At 44.7% G+C, this 23,479-nt stretch overlaps 1 protein-coding gene across 1 annotated transcript in view; it reads left to right on the forward strand.

Annotated features, from left to right (window-relative positions):
- Window positions 1-23,479, forward strand: part of DHX15 (DEAH-box helicase 15) — a 177,421-nt gene that overhangs the window by 51,292 nt on the left and 102,650 nt on the right. Inside the window, exons 3-6 of the mRNA XM_078678396.1 lie at window positions 4,670-4,863; window positions 17,344-17,503; window positions 19,698-19,916; window positions 21,092-21,259. Coding sequence (XP_078534522.1) covers window positions 4,670-4,863; window positions 17,344-17,503; window positions 19,698-19,916; window positions 21,092-21,259 — 741 coding nt within the window. The remainder of the gene's footprint in view (window positions 1-4,669; window positions 4,864-17,343; window positions 17,504-19,697; window positions 19,917-21,091; window positions 21,260-23,479) is intronic.

Consider the following 23,479-nt stretch of genomic DNA (forward strand, 5'->3'; position numbering starts at 1 on the left):
CTGTCCAGAGGAGTAATGTGGTGTGGCTCTAGGTAGGAGATGCCGTTTCCTTCTTTGTGTGTGTCCCGCTGTGTGCGTGGGGGTGGTGACAAGTTACTTCAGTCCTAAGTTGGCGAGGTTCTCTAGGAGGGCGGTGGTGTTGGGGTCGTGGTGGTTGTCCAGGTGGAAGTTTAGGTCTGAGTAGGATGTGGTCTGTGGAGACGAGGGCATGGGGTGCGATGAGATCGGCGATGGTGTTGGTGAAATTAGCATCGGGAGACTTGTAGATGAGGGTTCCGCGGCGAGTCGCTTCATGGTTAGTCTAGATCTGGAAGTGGAGATGCTCCATGAGGGTCGTAGTGTTGTCCGGACCGGTGGTTGTCATGCCGAGGGAGCTATTGTGGACGATCACAATGCCTCCTCCTGGGCTGGTCTTTATGCAGGATTTTGTATCTGGCGGGAATGGTGGTGTCTGTCGTGCTCGTAGTTGGCGTTGGTCCAGGTTTCTGTGAGGAAGGCGACGTCTGGTGTGTGGGCAGATCCCAGATTTTTATAGCGTGCTTGTGTAGGATGTACGCGTTGAGGATGCATTTGAGTAGTTTGTGAGCTGTGATGCCTGGTAGGCTGGGGGATGCTGCTGGGGTCTGGATGTGGGTTAAGGTGAAGCGGCAGTGTCGACAGGAGATCGGGCATTGAGTGTTGCTCGTTGGCGAAAGCTGGCAGTTGTTGCTGCGTCCGGGTTAGAGAACGTGGAGGGTGCTGGAGTCCTAGCAAAGACTGGTTTGAGGACCACGGTCCCTGGCACCGGTCACGGATGGGGCAGCCATTAAGTAGGGGTTGTGGGGAGAGCAGTTAGCTTGGATGCCGGGAAGTGGCAGCGGTGGCAGCAGCGAATGGGAGCACGAGCGAGCAAAGAGAGAGTGCAAAAGAAAAGAGGAAAAAGAGCAGAGTGGACAGAAAAAAGCCAAGAGGCAGAAGAGCAGAGTGCTCGCGCACTGGGCCACCAGGGATAAAGCGCATGCAGGAGCTTGCGGGTGGAGGAGGGCCTTGAACACTTACCCAAACAGAGAGCTCAGGGGCTTAGAGAGCAGCACTTACTGGTGGAGCTGTGTGGGGGGAGAGCAGTCACACTGACCAGGTCATGGTCTAGCCCAAGTAAAACAAGTCACCTAGTCCGCACTGCTAGCGTGACTTTGCCTTTGAAACCAATGGCAAAGTCACCACTTTCCCAGTATTAGTATGTATGTCACCCCTCTGGCCTGCCTATCAAGCCCTAAAGGCAGGATGCAACATATGAACCAGGCAGGACGTGTGCTCTACGTGTCCTGGCAGCAAAACACTAAAAACTGCAGTTTTACTGCGGAAGACCTGCTCGTCCAATAGGCAAATGCAGGGTTACACACTAACCCCTCAGTTGTAGTAACTCCTGAACAGTGTGACTAAAGTGAGCCCTCCAAGCAGCCCCCTTTACCAACCCCCCAGGATATTGCTGCATAGATTTGCAAATTTTGTGGCATAAAAATGGAGATGTGGCTGCACAAAAATGGAAATTGTGAGGCATTTTTGCGGCACTTTATTTTCCTTGTAATCACTGTTTAGGCCTGGGCAGTGAACTTCGCTCCGTTCACAGTTTTCTGCACTTCACACTCCGCGTAGTGCAGAAAACTCTGCTTCGCGTTGTGCAGCAGAGGTTTTTCCCCGCTCAGGATCGCGAACAGTAAGTAGAATTTCTACCCGAGTGGCAGGAATACCAGCACAAACTGCAGTTCACACTGCACTCCGCCACCCGTGGAACTTCAGAGTTTTTTTTGTAAATTTGCAGAGTTTCGTGTAGCAAAACTCTGCGAACTGAGCCCAGGTCTACCATAAATGATTGCAAACTGTTTTAGCAGAGTATTCCACTTTGAAATAGGGTTTATTTGCTATATTCTCCTTTGTGCTAACATTCTGGATCACAGGTTAAGTCAAGGACAATAGCACAGGGTTGCTAGTCGTCCTGTTCTCTGTGGTATTGTGCTCACGTGGGGCTAGCGACTCCAAGTCACGCCTGCTGTAGGACACCACATTTTGAAATGTTACCAGATTGGTTGAGGAAAATAGTAATTGCTTAGAGAAACAGTTACTGACAAAACCAGTCTGTATGGCTCTTGTATAAAACATACATGAAGAGGGACACAACAAACTGGTACAAATGAACAGATCCGAGCATGGCTAACGACGTCCATTTTATGGAAGTCTTGCTAACATAAGCGCACAGTCCACCGGGGGGAGGAGGGGTAGCACTGTTTGTAGTGCATGAGATGACCACTAGATTTCATGCATCATAGAAGGATGTGCAGTTCAGGTACACAGGGTGATTACAGTAGTTGGCTTCTCAACGAACAAAGACGACCTTACTACTTTGCTATTTTTTGCTACCTCCTATAATCCTGGTTGCCAGGCAATTGCAAGAATTGGACGAGGAAGGCTCACTCAAGTAATGTGACATGCTATATCATTTTACTCACACTAAATATAGGGTAGCATTGTGTTGCACTCTGTACATGAGAAGAAAAGGGGAACGGGCACAACCTAGTTGTGGACGAAAACCCTCACTCACCCGAGGGTGACATGCTTCATCATTGGGTTTCTCCAACACACGGGGACTGCAAGGTACCCTGAATGGTCTGTCCAAGTTATCAAACCACTTGTTTAATTAGTTTCTACTTAAGGTACAAGGCAGGCTTAATATAACTTGTTGCAGTGTCCAGCTTTAGCAAAACTGCCCCTTTGTTGATTTAAAACTCCTCTGACTGGACATGAAGGCTTCCCCACAAGACCGTTTTATGCCCCTCTGGAGAGATGTGCTAACGACTCTCAGGAAGGAGAACAATGAAGGATTGCAGGCCAGGGTGGTGTCACCCCTTTCCTGCAGGAATCCATGTGGGTGTTGGCCCCAAAAGCCAGACTTTAGAGGTGAAGTTGTCTTTGAAATGCAGATGTGTAGCACCAGGGGGACGGCTGTCCCATTGTTGAGGTAGACAGGCTGGCATAGGGAGCAGAGAGGGGAAGCCAGTTGCCAAGCCGGTTTTCCTAGGGTGTGTTGCTCTGAGATGGCCTCACCCAAGGGAGTAGGCTAGTGAGGTCTGTACACCTGGTGAGGGGTCCCGCCGTCGTGGGCAGAATGGTGCATACTGGAATAGACAGATGTCACACTCCACAAGAAGTATTTACCAAGTAAGAGGGAACCTGGTAGCCCATTGGCTACCAACCACATCCTGCCTTAAGTGCACTTTCCGAGCTTAAAGGGGGCACTCCTGGATCCTAGACATCAAATCTCAACCAACTCTGAAGAAGGACTGCCCTTCTGCACCATGGGACCAGCAAAGAGTCTGCACCAATGAGCACTGCACTTGCTAGCTAGCGAAGAGGGGGGGTCCAGTGCCAGCCATGTCCTGCTCAAAAGTTGTCTCGCGAGCCCAGCCAAATGAACTCCCAACGGCCAGCTGACTGGCCTCCTCATTGCAGCACAGGGACACATCAGCTGACGAAGCCTGCTGGGGTAAGTAGGTAGCCTGAAGTCTTCAAGTCTCTACCACTGCTGCCTTGCAGCACAGAGGACCAAGATCTGGCTCACGGATTTGCCTCAGAATTTGCTGAGCCCTAGAGTGCTGTCAGAGTTGCTGGGACCTTCAGAAGGAAAGTTATCTATCCAGGAAGGTTTGACCTGTGACCATGACAATGAGCGACAGGTATTCCAGAGGTGACTGGATTTTGGCCAGACTGGAGAGGGCTTTGTGGGACGTCGACCCTGCTACCAACTTTTTGTGGACCAAGGAATCCCTGCAGGAAGACCCCTGTCGACCGCGTCACATTCACAGCCTTCTTAGAGCAGCTTCAGCATCCATTATCTCTTGCTTCGGGACCTCTTCATAGGAATCCATTGCAAAGAGAATAACGTTGCTGAAACTGTTAAAGGACTGCTTCTCCTTGGAAGGTAACTGTTTTTGAAGACCTTGCGGGTCCTCCAAACTTGCTCCCTGCCGGAGTTGGTCATCCCAAGTACTTCTAAATGATGGCACGGACACTTACCTATGTTTTCTTTGAAAAAGTTTCTAAGTGTCCAATTTACTGACTTTGCCACTGCTTGTTTGCGGTGGAGAAAAAAGTTCACAGATTTATTATTACTTGTAAAATCTATATCTCCAGAACCCTCCGGTAGATATTTTTTCATTCTAGTGTCTAAATGTTTATAAAAATGCAACCTATTTTTATAAATTGGTGTCTGATTCCTTGAGTGTGTTAAATTTTCTTCTTCAGTTGTTTTGGTGCTGTTTCAAATGTTTAACACTTGTTCCTCTGTGTGCGCCTTGCTGCTCAGTGCCACAATTACCCAGGATTGAGCTGGGGGTTTGACAGACGTAACCCAAGGGCCCTAATAGGGTTGGTAAGTCCATTACACTGTGAGGTTGCACTACCACACCAGATGATACACCCCATTTCCTCAGTCTGGGTTGCAGAATCTTAGTATACTTTATTTTTGACATTGGTGGTAGATAAAGGGAGAAGAAAGAAGTATTTACCTCAATGTTCATGACCCTGTAGAATGCACGTCAATTTCAAACCGAGTAATAATCCTATTTGTGCATTCACTTAAAATGTAACCCATTTTGTTAACTAATTCTGTTTTCTTTTTTTGTCATCTGAGTAGATCCCCCAGTGGTGTGTTGACTATATGCGGTCCTTACCTGGCCCAAAGAGGGGCGTTGCCTGCACCCAGCCCAGAAGAGTAGCTGCAATGAGCGTTGCACAAAGAGTTGCTGATGAAATGGATGTCATGTTGGGACAGGAAGTTGGTTATTCCATTCGATTTGAAGACTGCAGTAGTGCAAAAACTATTCTGAAGTAGGTATTCCATATTTATTTTCAGTGCAGCTGCATTCCACCATGTTAAAGAATACTTAATGATTAGCATTGAAAGATTTTCTGTGGATGGAAAGTATTCTGCTTTTTGTTTTTACTTTAATTATTCTCTATATTTTCACAAATAATTTTTAATTCTGAGTGTTAAAATGAGTTTAGTCATAGAGTTAAAAAGTGCCACTTTTGCATGGTTAGCCCTCCACTTTTTGCCTGGCTTTGATGTGGTTTCAAATATAGTGCACAGGGTCCCTGCCAACCAGGTTCCCTGGTCCAGTGCTCCTTCTCTAAAAACAAACCCCCAATTGGTACTTTTGCCCACTGTAAGTCCCTAGTAAATAGTACCCTGGGCACTGCAGGCCGGAGGGCTGAAGAGGGTCCTTTGGGGCCCTCCTCCCTGGGACAGTGCCACTGCTCTTGCAGCCTGCTTGTCCATTTGAGGTAGAAAACGACAATGTCGACATGGCACCATGCCTGGGTGCCATGCCAGCTACCACTCTTAACCGCATAGGTAAGTCACCCCTCTGGCAGGCCTCACAGCCCTTAGGCAGGGATCACTATACAACAGATGCATGAGCAGATATGCCTTTACCCATTTCCGAAAATTGTAAGTGCCAGGTAAGCCATAGAGAATACATGGGCTGGGAACTCGACAACTCGAGCTCCACAGCACTATGATGGCTTAATAGAAATGTTGGTATCAAAGTACTCCTTTTAATAAATCCATACTGCTGCCGTTTTGGGATTTGTTGTACCAAGTCCCTTGAGAGCTCCTCAGAGGTGCCCTCTGAATCCCTACCAACCCTGATGTGATCTCTGACCGGCTGTAGGCAGCCAGCCACCACCAGACATGTTTTTGGACCCCTGGGTAAAAAGCACCTGCTCTGTGGGACCAAAAGCAATGGACATTCTGGGTAGAAGGTTCATGACTCCTCCAAAAAAGGATGGGACAGTGCTCAAAGAGGGCAGCTTCAAAGGCCTTTGTAATGTGACCCCAGCCTTTGCTGCGAACAGCAGACTGCAGCCCCTGATTTACATCCCAACTTTGGGTTTGAAAACTGGCATGAAAATGTAAAAAGACAGGAGATGTGTCCCTGACTTCGTGTCCAGCATTGACTGACTTCTCCTGCCCTCCACAATGGTGCCTGCAGTATGAATCCAGAGGCTCCCCCCGACCGGCTCTGGTAAGAAGACTCCGATGTTGAAAGGTGCCCCGGCATCAACTGTGCTCCTACGACCCTCTACATCACAAGTTTCTTGGTCGACATCCGGTGCCACGCCTGCAGCCTCTCTGCTGAAAGAATCCCCATTGAAAAGCTTTAGGCGCCTACCTCTAATTTGCACGGGCCGCCCCTATGCTGCTGGTGGTGTATGTTTTGTGCTGCTTTGTGGCCCACTCTGTGCTTTAGCTAACCATCAACTCGTGGCCTGTCAACCCGATTTACCTACCTGCAAGCAGTGTGGCTCCAGGCACCACCTGTCCCCATTGGAAAGCATTGGGTTGAACTCCGATTTTGACCTCTGCACCAGCCCGCCCCTGTGCCGTGGTGGTGCAGTTTTGGTACTTACCTGACTCCTTCCCCTTGCTGCCCTTTGGCTTGAAGACTGGGATTGTACGTTAAATACTTACCTGTTTAACCACAATATTGTTTTCCTGATATGATAACATTGAACTGTGTGAACGTTTTTGTATTTTTTTTGTGTGAAAAGTAATTTTAATTAAAGCATACTTACATGATTATGAAGACCTGGGTTTTAAAATAAAGTACAAACCAAGCATAATTTTATATAATTGGTCTGGATCTCCTTGAGTCATGTGTCCATTAATTATCACTGTTGTGCAATAAATTTCTTGCTCTCCTCTGTGTTAGGTCGAAGCTGCTCACCCACACTAACAGCAAAAGAGCACTTTGGGTTTTACATTGAGCCCTGTACACTTTTGAGGAACCCCTGGACTCCGTGCACAGTATTGCGACCATGTTACAATAACTTATACAGAGCAGCTTCCTACACTTAAAATTGCCAGCTAACAGGGAGTGCAGAGCGGAGCCTCGCTAAAGTGAATCTACCATCATGGCCTCGTAAGCCACGCCCGTAGCTGGCAATATTATTAGTGTCAGTTTGTTTTCCCTAATTTGTTCTCGGTTGCAATAATCAAGGAGTTCTGTCTTATAACCATTAGGTAGTTTGCTAGGAATCTCCTGGCTTTGTTGAATTCATATAGTATTATTGCCTTGTTAGTATTCAACCGTATGTGAACTCTCTCTCTTATTAGTTGTACAGATATGGTAGGGTTTTCAGTTTATCGATCATTTCGGGGGAGTGTTTGGAGATTAGAAGGCACTCCAGCTGTTTTCTTTAGCTTCTAATCCTTCAAATTTTATTGTTGGCAATTTTTTTTTTCTTGGCCATAATACTCAACTTTCTGTCCGCGACTGTTGCTTTCATTGCTTCCTAGAGTGTTTCTGAAAAGATCTTCAGGGAGGCTTCATCATGAAATAGTTTAGTAAGTGCAGCACACATTTCTTCTCTGCTGCTTTGGTTACTTAGTAGCGTCGAGTGCAGGGGTCCTAGTCTATCTGGGTTTTGGGCGTTGGATATTGAAATGTCTAGTGAGATACAGGCATGCTCCGAGATAATTAAGTACGTTACTGGTTAGTCGGAATTTTACCGATTTGTGAATGGAAACTATGTTGGTTTGAGTAAAACGTGAATTCGCTGCCTGTGGGATTGAATAGCCTCCATAGGTCAGTTAGGTTGTGTGCTAAGCAGACGTTTTTAGGTCTCGCCTACGCAGCGTGCATGTGCTGCATAGGAAAAAGACTTCTAGAAATCTATTCAGTTTTGCAGTCAAAAACGTGCACGCATTGTATTGCTTTGAATGGCAACGCGTGCATGTTTGGCGATCCCCTTGCGGGAGCGAGCTTTCAAACCATCTGTTTGTAATTAACAGATGGTTCCTGCTGCTCCTGCAAGGGAAACAGGCACAGGCCCCCTCTTCTCTCCCCTCCACCTGCTGCCTCTCGTCAAACTTGTTTTTTTTATTTTTATTTTTTACTTTGAGCGCGGGGCGCGGAAACTTGTTTAAAGGGCCTTTCATGTTTCTAGTGGAACTTTCCTCAGCTTGCAATTTGGCCACACTTCCACTGAAGGCGCTTGATAGAAACAAGAGGGAGCTTGACCCAGCGATCCCCGACCAAGATCCAGCGCTAGGCGGACAGTCAAGCGCTTACTTACTGTGATGAGAAACCTGGCTGCCCCCTCGTACACCTGAGTCTTTCAGCAAACACCTCCGTGCAGCCATTCGCATACCCCATTCTTTTCTTGTCAAGCGCAGCGAGAATCAAAGTGCTGGGTGATGCCACTTGCCTCTCCTCACAGTCTAATCAGATCCGGAAGCACTCCATGCAAATACAGCACATAGCGAGAAGGATGTCCTAGACTCTAGGACCTAGAGCATGCCTACGAGCGGATCATGTGGGATCTGTACGCCGACCTTAATTCCCAGAAAGATTCAGTTAGATGTGACCCTTTTTGCCTGACACTTGCCCTTCTTTGCTTTCAACAAAGGCACATGGAATTCCTGAATTTGGCTTGACAAATTATCGATATTTGAATTGCTATTGTTAACACCAATACAGACATTATCAGTCTGGACTAGGTTTAGCCCCTTCCGTGCTCCCATCGTCCGACGGGATCACTCCCTCCCCAGTGCTGCCAACGGCCGATGCAGCCCCGCACCTGGCATATGTATTTCTCCATTTCCTTTCCTGTTGACAATAGCTTTTCTTTTTTTGTCTTAATGTCTCCGAGGAGCAGGGGACTGACAGGAGCACTCTGAAACTAATAACTTAAGTGGGGCCAAATTAATAACCGCTTCGTGGATCCAGTTAAAATACCGCGAAGCAGCAATATCCGCTGTTTCGGTTAACACCGGTTGAGTGAGTTTGATTAGATCCTGTTCATTTCTTTCATTCCAAGGCCTTACTAGTTTAGTCTGGTTTCTCAAATTTGGGCCAGCCTTAGTCTAATAGAAACAGAAACCAAACTGTGTGGTCCGACCAAGTGACCGGGATAATATCTAAAAGAGAAACGGGTACAAAATACCATTGAGCGTATGTCCAGCTTGATGGGTGGGAGCAGCAACTAATTGTTTTAGATCAAAACCAAGCATTTTATCAACAAACCTGCTGGTGTCACTGTTAAGGTGCTCAAGATGGAAATTAAAATCTCAGAGTATGGTGTAATTATCAATGAAAACACTCTGTTCCAAGTACTCGTTAAGGGCTTCTAAAAAGACAGTCTTGGGACCGAGGGACTTATAGTCCAAAAGGCCATGATGTTTGGTTTGATTTCTCACCTTTAGGCTAAAATAAAGGACTTCACAATCCGTTATATGAACGTGGAGACAGGATATGTCCAAGTATAGCAATCCCACCTCCTTTCTTTATTTCCCTATCGAGTCGAAAAACCTGGTATTCATTGGGTAAAACCGCAATAATGTATGGAGCAACAGTCGAATCAGCCCAGGTTTCTGTCAGAAACGTATCGAAATTATGAGTTTTTAAGAATTCCTAGAGCTCCTAACAATGTTTAATCATTGACCGAGCGTTGAGTAGCGTGCTGCATGTAATTGAAAAGGATGGGGCAGGAGAGTGAAAATTAGAAACCCTTTCCGAAGTATTAATAGTGAACTGACAGTTGGAGCAGACGTACGGTGCTTGTAAGTTATCTAAAACCATATTATTACAATTAGTGTGCAGACCTATGTCTCTATATTGTTTTAAAAACTTGCTGGAATACTTATGATCTACCTCCTTTTGACAGGGCAGTTTAGCCCTTTAGTGTTTAATGAGAGGATCTTAAGAGTGTTGTTGTTGGTCATAATATATGTTATGGAGGTCTCGGTATAATATGAGATCTAAAATGCGGGAGGTGCAGTTTAGGTTGTGGCACGTTATTTGAGGTGTAGGGCAGGATGGACTTAACCGAAGGGGATGATGGACGGAGTGTGGAACATTGCAAGCACTCACCCCCGTCAACTGATCTGGGTTTAATCTATCATCATTCTTTAGCTCACTCCGCCACCCCAAATCTGTATGACCCTGTGCCTCATGGGAACAGTCCAGCCGAACTGCCAAGCCATGTCTTCCCTGCACCAGAAACAAACATCCTTGGACCGGTTTCTGGCTAATAAGCCGTCATCAGCCAGGCTAGCTTGAATCCAGTGGCAAAGTGAGCAAGGGACCCACATCTGGGCATACCCTGCCAACTTAGGACGAACAAAGCAAAACCAAAGGGTATGATGGACGGAGTGTTGCAAGCACTCCCCCCCAGTCAACTAATCTGGGTTTAATCCATCATCATTCTTTAGCTCACGCCAGTGGACTTGGCATACTAGGCTTGGGATATCCCAGGTGGGAGGGAGTAGGGGAACAAAAGCAAGAAAGTAATGTGAAGATAAAAAAATAGAAACCCAGTTTTCCATTCCAAGATGGAAAGTGGGGCAGGGGTAGCCACAAATCCGGATTCGCCCTGTGAGAGCTGCAAGAAGGGTAGGGGAGTGATGCGGGGTTTAAGGCAGCTGGGAGGGGGGGGGGGCGGGGATGTTTGGTAGTTGGCTGAGTGGTAGGCAGGGAGCAATGAGTTGCCGAAAGTTGGGAGGCTAGCTCAGTATGCAATTCAATTGAGACTAGTTGCCGAACAATGGTGCTGCTTTGGCTACCCTTGAGCTATTAATCAGGAAGGGAGCAGGCAATTTGCAACTGAAATTTAACCAACGTCTAGTGTGTACAACTGGGGGTGATAGGATGCTCAATCTACAAATCATGTTAAGAGTATATCCATTCCCAGAATTCATTGCGGGGTCTGATTAATGTAAGAGCCACCCATGTACAGGGAACGTAGGGTCGTACTGCTGTGAATATAACTTAACATTCAAGGCATGCTGGTATGGAGTTCTCATAGAACCTCATAGGAAGTTTGCCATCATTACAATTGGTAAGCCTTCTGATGAGAACAAATACAGTAAATGCGACCATTTCAGCATGGTAAGAGCAAGGTGATAAACATGAGGAGCAACTTTGAATGTACATGGACGCAATCTTAATCTCATCACACAAAACCACTCCTTGAGTAGAATAAATCGAAAGATGTTTGAGGATGAGGTTTTGTCCAGCCATTCTCTTTATTCAAAGCTGTGAATGAATCTGCCCTATGAGTGGGAGGACGTAAGTGCAAGTTAATGTATGCAAATGTGTACATATGTATGACTGTGTAAGTATCGGGTGTGATGATGTAGGATGAGTGTGTAAGGTTGCGAGTGAGGTTATTTATCTAGAGAGATGTAAAATGATGTAGATCTACACAAGCTATGTCTCAGATGAGTGTAGAGGTGAGTGTGATGGCGCCTGGATGCAGAAAGTGGCCTGCAGAGGCTACGGTGCCTGATGGTGTACGTATGAAGTTGGTACGGTATGTTTGTATGCACACACATTTTGATCATGTACACCTTTTAAACATCATTTACATGTTTCAAACAACATATGAACACCATCATTTATAGAGCAGGCTGAACTAGAGAAAAGTGAGTCATCTGACGGAATGGAGAGTAGCCAGGAGCGACCACCAGTGATGTGTGGAGCAATCAAAAAAGATAATTTCTTGTTGCTGTGGGTTTTTGATACAGGACTGAAGGTGTGCGTGTCCTTTAAAGATCGAGGATTTCCCCATGTGATTAATTTTAAATCTGCCGAGACTGACGAAGGAGAAATAGATGTTCCGCGCTTTGAGGGGGTTCCTTAGAGCTAGGAAGCCTTTCCTGCGAAACAGTCTCTTTTACATAGTTTTGGGATACTCCGATCTTGCTGCTATTCCAGGTTGGAGATTCTAATTTCCTCATGCAAGTCAAGATAGCTTCGGATTACTGCAATCGGAAAGGTCTGAAGATGAGAGGATGAGGGTTTTTGGAACCCGGGAATGAGCTGGTTTTAACTCTGTGTCCTTTCGATTTCAAATGGTTTGTGGTATCCATTGTTCGAGGTAGGGGACACGAGGAGAATTGTTTTTTAGACTATTCAGGCAGTCAAAACATTTTGAGGTTTCCGGTCTGAAAGTCCGTTATGGTTCTGGAGAGGATGTTTACCAGCAGAGGTAAGTAGAGATGTAGGGGGTCATAGGGACACCGTTTGTTCAGCTCACTAGCGTCCAGGGGCTTCAGTGCAAGGGTGTCCTGCCGATCGTGATCAGGGGGAGCCTCTGGATTCACACTGCAGGTGCCTCTGTGGAGATCAGGAGAGGTCAGCCAATGTGGACACTATCTCAGGATCGCTCGGGAGACTTCACTGCACAGGTGAGCCACTCGGACTGTGGGCGTCTAGTGACTACACCCTCTATGATGCCACCCTCATGTGGGAGGGGGCCTAGACCTAGTACTGATTGAAGGAATCCCCTCATCTTAAAGATGGGGGGGGACTGAAAAATGTGCTAAACTTTGCCTCCTCCACCTGAGGTGTGGATTTGGCAAAGGTGGGCACACCTAGCCTTTCTAGGTTTTCCCCGACAGTTTTCTCATCCAAAGTGGTGGTGTTCACTGCAGGCTGCCACCTGCTGCTAGCAGCAGAGGCTGGGGGTTGCATTACCGAGACGGCAGCCTTTGAAGCTTCCCATCCTGGGGGCGGAGGTGTGACACCTCTGCCCAGGATGTGCATGGTTTCAGGTCCCAGAGAGCAAGGGCTCTCCACCCAGGGGTCCAGAAACACATCTGTGGGTGGCAGGCTGCCTAAAGCCAGCCGGTGCCCACACCATTGTCGATAGGTTTTCAGGGGGCACCGCTAAGGTGCCCTTGAAGTACATGTTTTAATAAATCTCACACTGGAATCGGTGTGGATTTATTACAAGGATCTGTTTGGTACCACACAGTCCTGGGTTTGGTGAAGCTCAGGGTACCACTTACGAGGGACTTACATGGGGGCAGAAGTACCAATAGTGGACATGTTTTTGGGGACAGAGCACTGGTTTTGGGAACCTGGACAGCAGGGACACAGTACTCTACAGTCAAAGTTGCAGCAAAAGCCAGCCAAAAAGAGGTGTGGATTTTACTGCAACAAAATCCCATTTTCGCACAATTATAGTTATAGTGGAATTACCAACAACTTGTGTAGCAAATGAGTTCTAGCGTTTCATTGTTCGAATGCGAAGGAATGTCCTTCCTTGTGAAATGGCTCCCACTGGATAGTTGTGTGTTTTACTGAAGTTGAGTGTACGGTTAACATGTACCGTGGAACATGATCGGAACAACTCCAAGTGAATGGTGACTGTCAAGGTTATTAAAAACGTAGTGCTAGTATAGTTGAAGTTAAAGGAAAACTCGATTTTTGTGGAGCGCGAACAAATATCGGAGGGTGTCTAGGAGCTTGCTCGCAGAACATCTAAGCACTGAGACTGGACTTGCGGGATCAGAAATTAAAAAGCCAAGTTTTTAGAGCTTTACTGAAGGCCAATAGTCGAGTTTCCACTTTTAACTCTAGTGGAAGAGAATTCCAGAGTCCGGTGGTACCGACCAGAAAGCACCTGCTGTCCCAGGCGGTCATCCTAAATCTAGGAATTGCCAAATTATGGGCAAGAGAAGACAGCAGCGACCGATGAGGAACGTACCATTGGACATTTTGTTTGCAAAAACTTGGTCCATGCACTGCTTTGAAAGCGATGCAAAGAGCCTTAAACTCAATGCGTCTCTTTACTGGAAGCCAGTATAGTTGTCTAATTGCAGCGACAGCAGATTTGTGTGGGAATATCCAGTAATATGTGAGCCGCGGCGTCTTGCACAAACTGAATTTTTGTGAGCCATTTTTTCCTCAGATTGACGAAAAGGCCAATATAGTAATCCGCTCTGGACAAAACCAGAGCTGAAATGACAAGTTTGTGAAAAATATGGGGAATAAACGGAAAGATGTTTCTGAGAAACTTTAATGGAGAGCTTTCCAAACTTTTCATGTTGGTGACACACTTTTTAGACATGCATCATTTCGTGACACGGTAATTCAGTTTTACTAGCGAACCGGAGGTTAAATTAACTGCATATAAGAGATAGGACAAATACATAAGGCATAGAAATTGCAAATAACAAAATGTATAAGCACAGGGTGATGGTCCGGATGAAAGGAAGCGACAGGTAGGATTCTGAATCTACAGGGAGGGAATGAAGGCAGGGTGTATTGACAGATAAGAGGCCGGACACAGCCTGCCAGGTAGGAGTGCAGTAGGCTTTGACAGGAAAGGGCGCAGAGTCTGCAGGGCAATAGTTAAGGCATTCTGACAGGTAGCAGAGGCCGTCAGACAGGAGGCATAGTTGGGCAAGAGGAACTGAACCGAGTGAACCACTGTGTGAAAGACGAGCTCCGTTCCAGGTGCTCAATGGAAAGGACGTCTAAGAAGAGCTGTAGAGTAAAGGCAGTTGTCTCTTGCTTCTCCTTCGTATTTGCCACGGATTGGTGAGGTTTTGTCTCTCCTCCTCTTCTGATTTTAACACTGATCGAGTTAACAACTAATTCAACTCTTCAGTGTGTGTCCCTGGCAGATAACATGTTCTCATGAACAGATTTATTCGTTTTCAAATTTGCAGGCCTGACTAGTGATATATTTGGTTCTAAGCCAACCATGCCTACATTTTTAGGCTCCTTTTTCCATGTAGACAAATGGATTCAAGCCTTCACACCTCTTGGGAACTGAATCAACTGCTGATCTCACCAGTGTTGCCCTGGTTAGTACCCGCACCCAACGTCCTGGATCAGCCTCCTCACTGTTCTCGATAGTCCACATACTGTTCTACATTTCCTTCAGCTCATTCCACCCCAATGCTCTTATCGGACATTATTGCAACCCAGTGTGAGAGCAAGGAGCCACTCTTCACCTCACTTCAGCCAGGACTTTTAACCGGTGCTGGAGGCCCGGTCGCATATATTTTTGAGGCGTTTAGAATCCTGTCCACAGGACCTTGTGGGATACTTGGCGGGATTCAACACATCTAGGCAGGAGCCATTCTCCTTGCACCATTTCGAGGCATGTTCAGGCCACACACTGCCCTCTAAGCAGAATATCTCGGATATGCCGTTCTCACGATCTTTATTTGGCAATCGTACAGATGATTTCCACAGGATGAAAAAGGAGGCTGAGATGCTACATACCGGAAGAAATCTGGTATTTCAGAAGATAACGAAGTGTAACCTGGTGTTGGACATCCACCAGAAAGATGCAGGCTATCTATGAGGTAGTAGAGAGACTTGTGCAGCAAGAGCCCCTCGGGTCGTCTTCATCAGAATATTTGTCTAGTCTTTCATCCAAAAAAGATACTTTTGTTGGCTTTGCACACAGAATTTCTCCACCGTTCAGCATTTTCTGCACAGACTGGAGAACCAATTTGGATGAACTGATCTGCAATCCTAGGTCAAAAACACAGTTCATGTTGGTGTTTTTGAGAAGTGTTGGCTGTGACTGGCCAGTTGTCCATTTATTGACAGACCAAGATAGCGCCCATCTTAACAGCTCTTGCCACTGTTCTGCACATGAAAAGCAGCAGTGGGGCAGATTTAAATCAGAAGCACCTAGCACCTCGCCCCAGGATGTGTATTGTTGCAGGCCCACGAGAGCGGATGGCTCTCTACCCAGGTGTCCAGCAACATGTCTGCTGGGTGGCAGCCTAGGCAGCCTGTCGGTCAGGACACAGGTTGGGGGTTTGTTTCAGGGGGCAACTCTAAGTTGCCCTCTGTCGTGCATTGTTTGTAAATGTTTTTGAGCTTGTAAAGCGCACTGCTACCCGTCCATAGGTTTCCTGGCGCTGTATAACTCTGGGGAACCCGTCCTGGCTTTCCCTGTGGGATGGTCCCTTGCTGGGAGTCCCCAAGGTGGAGCCAGGCATCCCCGGAATTGGTGGGGCCGTTGTGGAGATTAGGCAAGCTAATGCCCAGAGTTGCCGAGTGGAACCCCTGTTTAGAGTAAGCACCAAAGCGAGAATTATCGAGTCCGCGACCAAAGTCCACGACCCTGCCGCGTCGGGAATTGAACCCTGGTCCCGGGCCGACTTCTGCTCTCAGGCCTGCCGCCTCTAACCAGTGAGCCACACTACCCCGCATTAAATCCCAGACTGGCATTAGTGTGGATTTAATGTGCAGAGAAGTTTGATACCAAACTTCTCAGGCTTCAGTGTAGCCATCATGGTGCTGTGGAGTTCAGGATGACTACCTCCCAGTACCATATACTCTTAAAGGCAGCACTGTACTTACAGTGCCCAGGAATGGACTAGAGTTTTGTAGGGGTACAGGGCTCCTGCACCAGAACCCACACCACTGGCATGGGGCACCCAGATAGAGGTATGCCAGAGCAGTGTGTTGTGGGCATGGCACACAAGGATGTGTGCCATTTCAACTCTTTGTTCTGCACCAAGACACTCCGCTTGCAAAGGCAGTGTATGTGTCAGGGTACAGGACCCCTAAGGGTGGCACAATAAGTGCTGCAGCCCTTATGGACCATCTCTGGTCACAGTGCCCTGGGTACCTAGGCTACCATTTACCAGGGGCTGACATGTGGCCAGAGATGCCAATTGGGTTTAGGTTTCAATACAGTTTTAGGGAAGGAACATAGGCCCTGGGGCACCTGATTGGCAGGAGTCAAGTGCACACTCAAAGTACATCAGCAAAAAGTGAGAGCATACCGTGCAAGAAAGATGGCACTTTCTTACAATGTGTTTATTAAATTCTGAGTTTGGGTATACCAAACTAAATTTTTCCATCTTGTCCCTATGGGAAGATATGCTTGTTAGATGTCACCAAGTATTCCCCATTCTGTCCTATGGGGCAAGATAGTCACATTGATGCTCTCTGTGCTGTAGTGAGAGTAATTTCGCTCATGGGAGGCTTTTACTTGGGTGTGGTTGTGCAGAGGATCTTTGATTCTTTGAATCTAAGAGCGGAGAGGAACAAGTTCACTTTAGGCTAACTAAGAAGGTTCTTTAGGAAAATGTTATAAAAGTAAACCATTGGCACAAAATGGCAAATTCAGCGAGACAATCTTAATGTGGGCTTAGCATTGGACATTACCTGATTGCCTTCATATAATTAATTTTTGCGTGCCTCACTAAAACTAGAGAGGAGTGGAAGAATAGATGTGGGGGTGGTGGTCTGTTTTTGGGTTATTGGATTGTAGGTGTTGTGCTAATGGATACCATGATGGAGCTTATTGATCTTGTCAGTGTTTTAGTGAAGTGAGATACGATAGATGAGGGGGTTAGCTGGTTGTTTTGCTTCCCCCAACATGTCAAGTATTCAGTTTGCTTTGAGAGAAGGGGAAAACCTGATGGCTTTGAAGATATGTTCTCTGTAAACTAGCCATTATAAAAAGTGGTTTTAAATATAGAAATCATTTCAACAAAGTTTGTGTGATTATAATTTCTCATCAATTATTTTCCCCTAGGTACATGACTGATGGTATGTTGTTGCGTGAGGCAATGAATGATCCCTTGCTGGAGAGGTATGGTGTTATCATTCTTGATGAAGCTCATGAAAGAACATTGGCTACCGATATATTGATGGGTGTTTTGAAGGAAGTTGTAAGACAAAGAAATGATTTAAAGGTGAGTTGAGGTGTAATTTGTAACTGAACTATAGTTGTGGCTATATATTATATATCAGCTCAGTATTGTGCTCCGGGTAAATACAATTGCTTGTTAGGGCAAATTTTTCCAGGAACTTCACCTTTTCTTTAATTTTTTTTGATGAACCGGAAAATGTAATTTATTTTTTCTTCCAGGTGATTTTATCCACATGTTTCTTTGCTTTTATTGATCAAATTGTTCTAGACTATCCGTTATCCTCATTCTCCTCATTAAAACACTTTTCTCATATGTTTTTAAGCTTTGAGATTCGTGCTCTACTAACTGTTTAGATTCTTTAACTTAGCTGTGACTTATGATTCTTAGGATTATTTCACGGTTGCTGGACAAATAACCATATACTATTTGTTGACCTTTTACTCTTTTCATTGAAATGCATACAAAATGCACAACAAAGTATACACGTGGTTTCACTCATAATGTTTTCTCCCACTATCGGTCCTTGTATGCATAAGCACCTTTTTTACTAGATACCACAGGTATAATTATTTTCCACCTTTGAAATCCTGTATTCCATTCCAATTTAGCATGCAGTATTAGTATAGCTCTATAGACTGTTTTAAGTGTAGATGTTAAAGATGTAACTATTAACTTTGTCTGGTGGTTCTTTCAACAGCATCATACATTATATGAACTCTTTTTATGTGGGTTACATATGGTATAACAGTTATAGAATGTATCGAAACTCTTTATTACTGCCTGTGGTGGTAAGTTTATAACCGAGCAGAAAGTAATTGCTTAAATCATACACCAGATCTGTTTGACCTTTATATTCATTAAACCATAGAAATACATTTTTGGGGGTTTAAGGGGTAAGACATTAGTCTATGCGATTATCACACCAGTATGATCACTGTAAGGTTCTGCAATAGTACCTGTTCCCTTTCACCTATTGTCTTCTTCTCTTGTGGTTGTCCGAATAATTTGTATATCTGTGCTGCTCCCTTCCCCTGAAAACCGCAGAAAGGTTTCTCTTCCACTGTTAGGTGACAGACTGACAGCATTTATGAAGTGCCCACCACCCGAGTGGGTTTCTTTGTGCTCCTACTATCCTGAATCCTTCCTCCTCCTTGGGGAGGTAAACTTAAAAATCTAAAATTGTGGCACTAATACGTTTTGACCCCTTAGCAACCTTGCAAAGTACTATCCCACAATAGTTGGAGCTAAGTTCACAAAGCGATTGAAATTTGTCTAAAATTGCCATAAAATTGCCCTACTTCTACCTCTTGAGCATTCTTAATTACTCCATGAATTACTATGATAGCACTCCACTTTACAAAGTGGTGCTGTTTGCCAGGTTGATCCAGTGCTATTTGACAAAGATGAAGTTAAGTTTGCACTTTTGGGACATGCACTCCTGGTATGGATCTCTAGGGACACTGTTCAAAGGTCCATCCATAATTGCTGTAGCATTATTTTTAAGAATCCGTTTCTTCACATAAAGTAGCCACGTATGTTTTTAGTGCACTGGATTCCTTAAAACCGACCTCCCTTTTAGGGGGTTGCAGCTTGGGTTTTTTGTAAGCAGAAGTGTATGGAAAAGAAAAAGATCTCCAGCAATATTAATTCAACCTTTTAATCGTCAGTCTGGTTTGTTAGTACCTTTCTGCTCCCATCTTCTATATTGTTGTCAGATGGTAGAATGACTGACTATAGGTATGCTTCAGATTTTCACAAAGACAGAAGTTCCATTTTAGAAATTCTCACCCTCGAAGAATTCATAATTCTAAAGGGCAGACTTCTGATGAAGACAATCTATAAAACCGTTTAGGATCCTCACATAGTGTGAGGAAATACTTAACGATTTCCGATTTTCAGGCAGTATTGATGAACTATTATTGCGACTGGTAAGTTGCTTTCATTACTGGGTACATCATTTGTTGCATTTCTTATTAGCCCTCAGAGTTTTTAGTGGAGGAAATTGGGTAGAGCAAAAAGTGTGATTGGATATTTTTTTCGCATTAGACCATTATTTCCACAAGTTTTCACAAATTTTTATTGTAATAACATATGAATATCAACAGGGTCCTAGCTGGCTGAGTGTATCAACTGCCTTCTTGAAAAGCTGAGATTCTTTATTGTTAAACATGTTGGAATGTGTGCCAAACGTTAGTCTGGATTTGATTTTTTTATAAATGAATGTTCTTTTTTGCAGGTTATAGTTATGAGTGCTACTTTAGATGCAGGCAAGTTTCAGATTTATTTTGATAACTGCCCCCTCTTAACCATCCCTGGTCGTACTCATCCTGTGGAGATCTTTTACACTCCAGAGCCAGAAAGGGACTACCTTGAGGCAGCCATCAGAACTGTGATACAGATTCATATGTGTGAGGAAGAGGAAGGCGATCTTCTGCTTTTCTTGACAGGTCAAGAGGTATGTTCACATTTCAATATTCAGATTTGTTTTTTGGGTTTGTAAATGTTTATGGATTCTCTATTGCTGGTCTTGTATTTTTTATTTTTTTTGTTAAGAAATATGTTTATTAGTTTAACAAGAAAACATGCGACAATCCCGCATATCATCCCACGCAGGGGGGAGCAGTTATAGCAAGCAACGCATGATAGATCTGCATGATGAAATAAACAGAAAAAAACAGAAAAAAAATATCTATTATTTAACCGGAGGACGCACTCAACCTTTTTACAATTACTTATAACAGGCAAGGAAGGTCCAACCTCGAGCAGCGTCCTACTACTAAAGCTAAAGAAAGGGGCATTATTTTCCAGTGAGAGAGTACTTGGACCTCATTACCCGAATACTGCTCCGAGAAAACTTTGCCTTCCATAAATCTCTCAAAACCTAGCCGTTTTCATCCTGATTTGCTCCTCTTGGTCCTTTCATTACAGCTTAGCATCAAGTACCCTATTCCAAGTTATTTGCATGCTCTCCAGAAACAGTCAGACACTGAAAGGCAATAAAATGCCTCCATGTTTTTAAATCTTGAAAATATATATAGATTTAAACATTTTAGATTTTTTTTCTTATTTATAATATTTGCTATCTGACAGATGAAGCATTTGATTTTTTTTTGCTCCAAGATATACTTAACCCCCCCACCCCCAGAAAAAATGCTTTTTCTGCCTACTATGCATATATTGTCCTCTTATAAGTTCCATGCTTGAAGGTCTTTTAATTCTGGAAAGGTTTATCGTTATGTGCAAATGTCCAAAGTAATTGTTTTAATGATATTTGACATTTAAACTTAATTGGACTGTTTCCCATATCTTGGCAATCAGTTTCTTTAAGATTAGAAAAGTTAAAAAGGTCATTTGTGCATTTTAATATTCTTTGGTTGAAGATTCCAATTTTAGTACAATTTGTTGAAAATGAAGTGGGAAACCTGACTACGATAAAAGTAATGCTGAATGCAAACCTTGCTGGTCTTTATTCATCGGCGTTACTGAAATGGTTGGAGTAGAAACTATCCAATACTGTGAGATATTGCACTGTTGTGAATTTTAAAAATTGACCACTGTCCATTGCCTTACCAGATTTTTTAAAATATTTTAACTTCTAAGCTCTATACTTTCATTCCCATTGTTCTTCAGGAAATAGATGAAGCCTGTAAAAGGATAAAGCGTGAGGTTGAGGACTTGGGTCCTGAAGTTGGCGACATCAAAATCATTCCTTTGTATTCCACCCTTCCGCCTCAACAGCAGCAGAGGATTTTTGAGCCACCCCCACCTAAAAAGCCCAATGGAGCTATTGGTAGAAAGGTACTAGTACTGAAAATGATGAATTAACAAACCTTTATCCAATAGATTGACTATGCATTTGATTAAATGCCTTAAGAGTATCAACTGCAGTAGGGTGGTTGACCAATTCAGGTGAAAATTGGAAGGTGCTGAATCATTTACTTTCTAGATCATTTGTGGCCATTATTTATACAAGTATGTAGATGTAGGATGAACAAGCATTGACCGAGCCAGTAAAGTTTGCAATTGATAGTCTATCTTCTTTTGTGTCAGTAGGTTTTATTCCAGGAATAAAGCAACATAGATTTGAACCTGAATATACTAACATAAAAGTGTAGAGAATTGATTTGTAAAAAATCTATTGCCACTTTTTCAAGAAAAGGCCCACCTACAGCTTTCATTTTGCTCAACAGCCCACTCCTGTCCTCCCAACACAGATGAGGCCTTGCCCATGTTCTGGCAACATCACCCTAAGCCCACCCTATCCAAACTTGTCTTAAAATCCTTCATTCCCATTGAGACTTGTCTACTTTGGGATGCTAGCACCAATCACATAGTATCAGCTCGTACAAGTGAAACCCTTGTTTGGTGCATTATAATTGGGGGGCCTGGTTTTATGGTATTTATATTTTTTAATTTCCGTCTGTATTCATCCTGACAGGTTTCAATGATATATACACACTTAGATGGTAAAAAATGCATCAGTAAGAAAATATGTAAATTTTAGTATCAAGGTTGTGCAAATCTACTGCTCTTTTAGGCTCTTTACTAAAATCCTTATATTTTTTTATCCCCTTGCTTGTCAATCTGCACAGCTGTTGGCCTGGCCGTCTTGATTGACAGCTTTAAGAATCACTCAAAAACAACCAATATTTATCCACATTGAAAAATAAATACAGACTAGAAAATACATGTTTTTTTTTGTCTGTATTTATCTGTAAAAATCAGTTAAAACGGAAAACAGGGAGCCTTAATTATGATAGTCTGCTAGTAGCTTTTGGAATATGAAGCCATTGCATCTGGTGCTTCATGTTCTTAGGTTATTGATGGGCAATTCATGACACCAGTATTTAGCGTTTAATTAATGTAACCTTTTGTGGCCAGCTCTTTGAAGGAATGTGGGATGAAGGAGAGAAGCTGTGCTTCCAAATGTATACCACGTTTTGCAGCGTGAATCTTTCTGGATTCACTATGCTGTGCATTATTCCGCGGCCTAGTGGTTGGGTCCGGAATCTTAGTCTTTTCTTTTTTTTTTTTTTCATAGCCCAGGTAGGTGTCGACGTCCCACCTTCTGGTGTACTTCCTGTGACGTCGGCACGCTTCCTGTGGAAGCTCCCACCTTTGGGCGCCATCTTCAGATTCTTTTTTCCGCCGTTGGGTCTGGATCGTCACCGAGAGGCTCCAGAGTTTTTGGAGGAAAGAAGAGGAAAAAGACGAATTCTACACGGAAAAGATTGGAGAAGAGACAGAGGATCAAGATCACTGAGCCGGGCGACAAAGAAGGAGAACTTCGAGAACTTAGACGTCCAACGGAGAATGCTCACACAGGGGGCCCCCTGAGCGCAGGAATGGACAAAACACCTTTTAAATTCTGCCATAACTGCCACCACAAATACGCGCAGAAGGACCAGCACCCGGTCTGCAACCTCTGCCTACCGGTCGACCACGAGAGCAAGAATTGCAACGCCTGCTCCGTCTTCACCCCAAAGACACTCCGGGTTAGAGAGAGATAGAGAAGAGCCAACTACACCATGCAAGGCAAAGGCCAACCTCCGTCGCTTCGGGACCAGGGCCTCTCCAGCGACGAGGAGGGCAACATCGCAGAGGGACCAGATGACTACACGGTCGTAGAGACCGATAAGAAAACATCTAAAGAGGTAGGAGAGGTGTCGACCCCTAAACCCACGACAGACTCTCGAAAGTCTGAGTCAGACTCTCGAAAAACAGAGTAAGTCCACGAAGGGAGCACCGGCGCCGAAAATCTCGACGGACGCAGCTGCACCCAAGGACAAACAGCCAAGCGTATCCTTTGAAAAGGACTCCCAGACGGTGAAAACAGGCGAAAAGCCAAGGTGGTCGAAGCACGTCCCCGAAAAGGACCGCTCAACTTCGAAGGAGAAGGACCCGAAGGCCGCTTCGACTACGGCGCCGGAGAGATCGGACGAAACACTCAACGCCGAACAGGCAGCCGAAATGGAGAGAAAGAAGAGAAGGCTCGAGGCTGAAATGGATAACATCCTG

The sequence above is a fragment of the Lissotriton helveticus genome, chromosome 2_2 (genome assembly GCF_964261635.1).
Source record: "Lissotriton helveticus chromosome 2_2, aLisHel1.1, whole genome shotgun sequence".
NCBI classification, from domain to species: domain Eukaryota; kingdom Metazoa; phylum Chordata; class Amphibia; order Caudata; family Salamandridae; genus Lissotriton; species Lissotriton helveticus.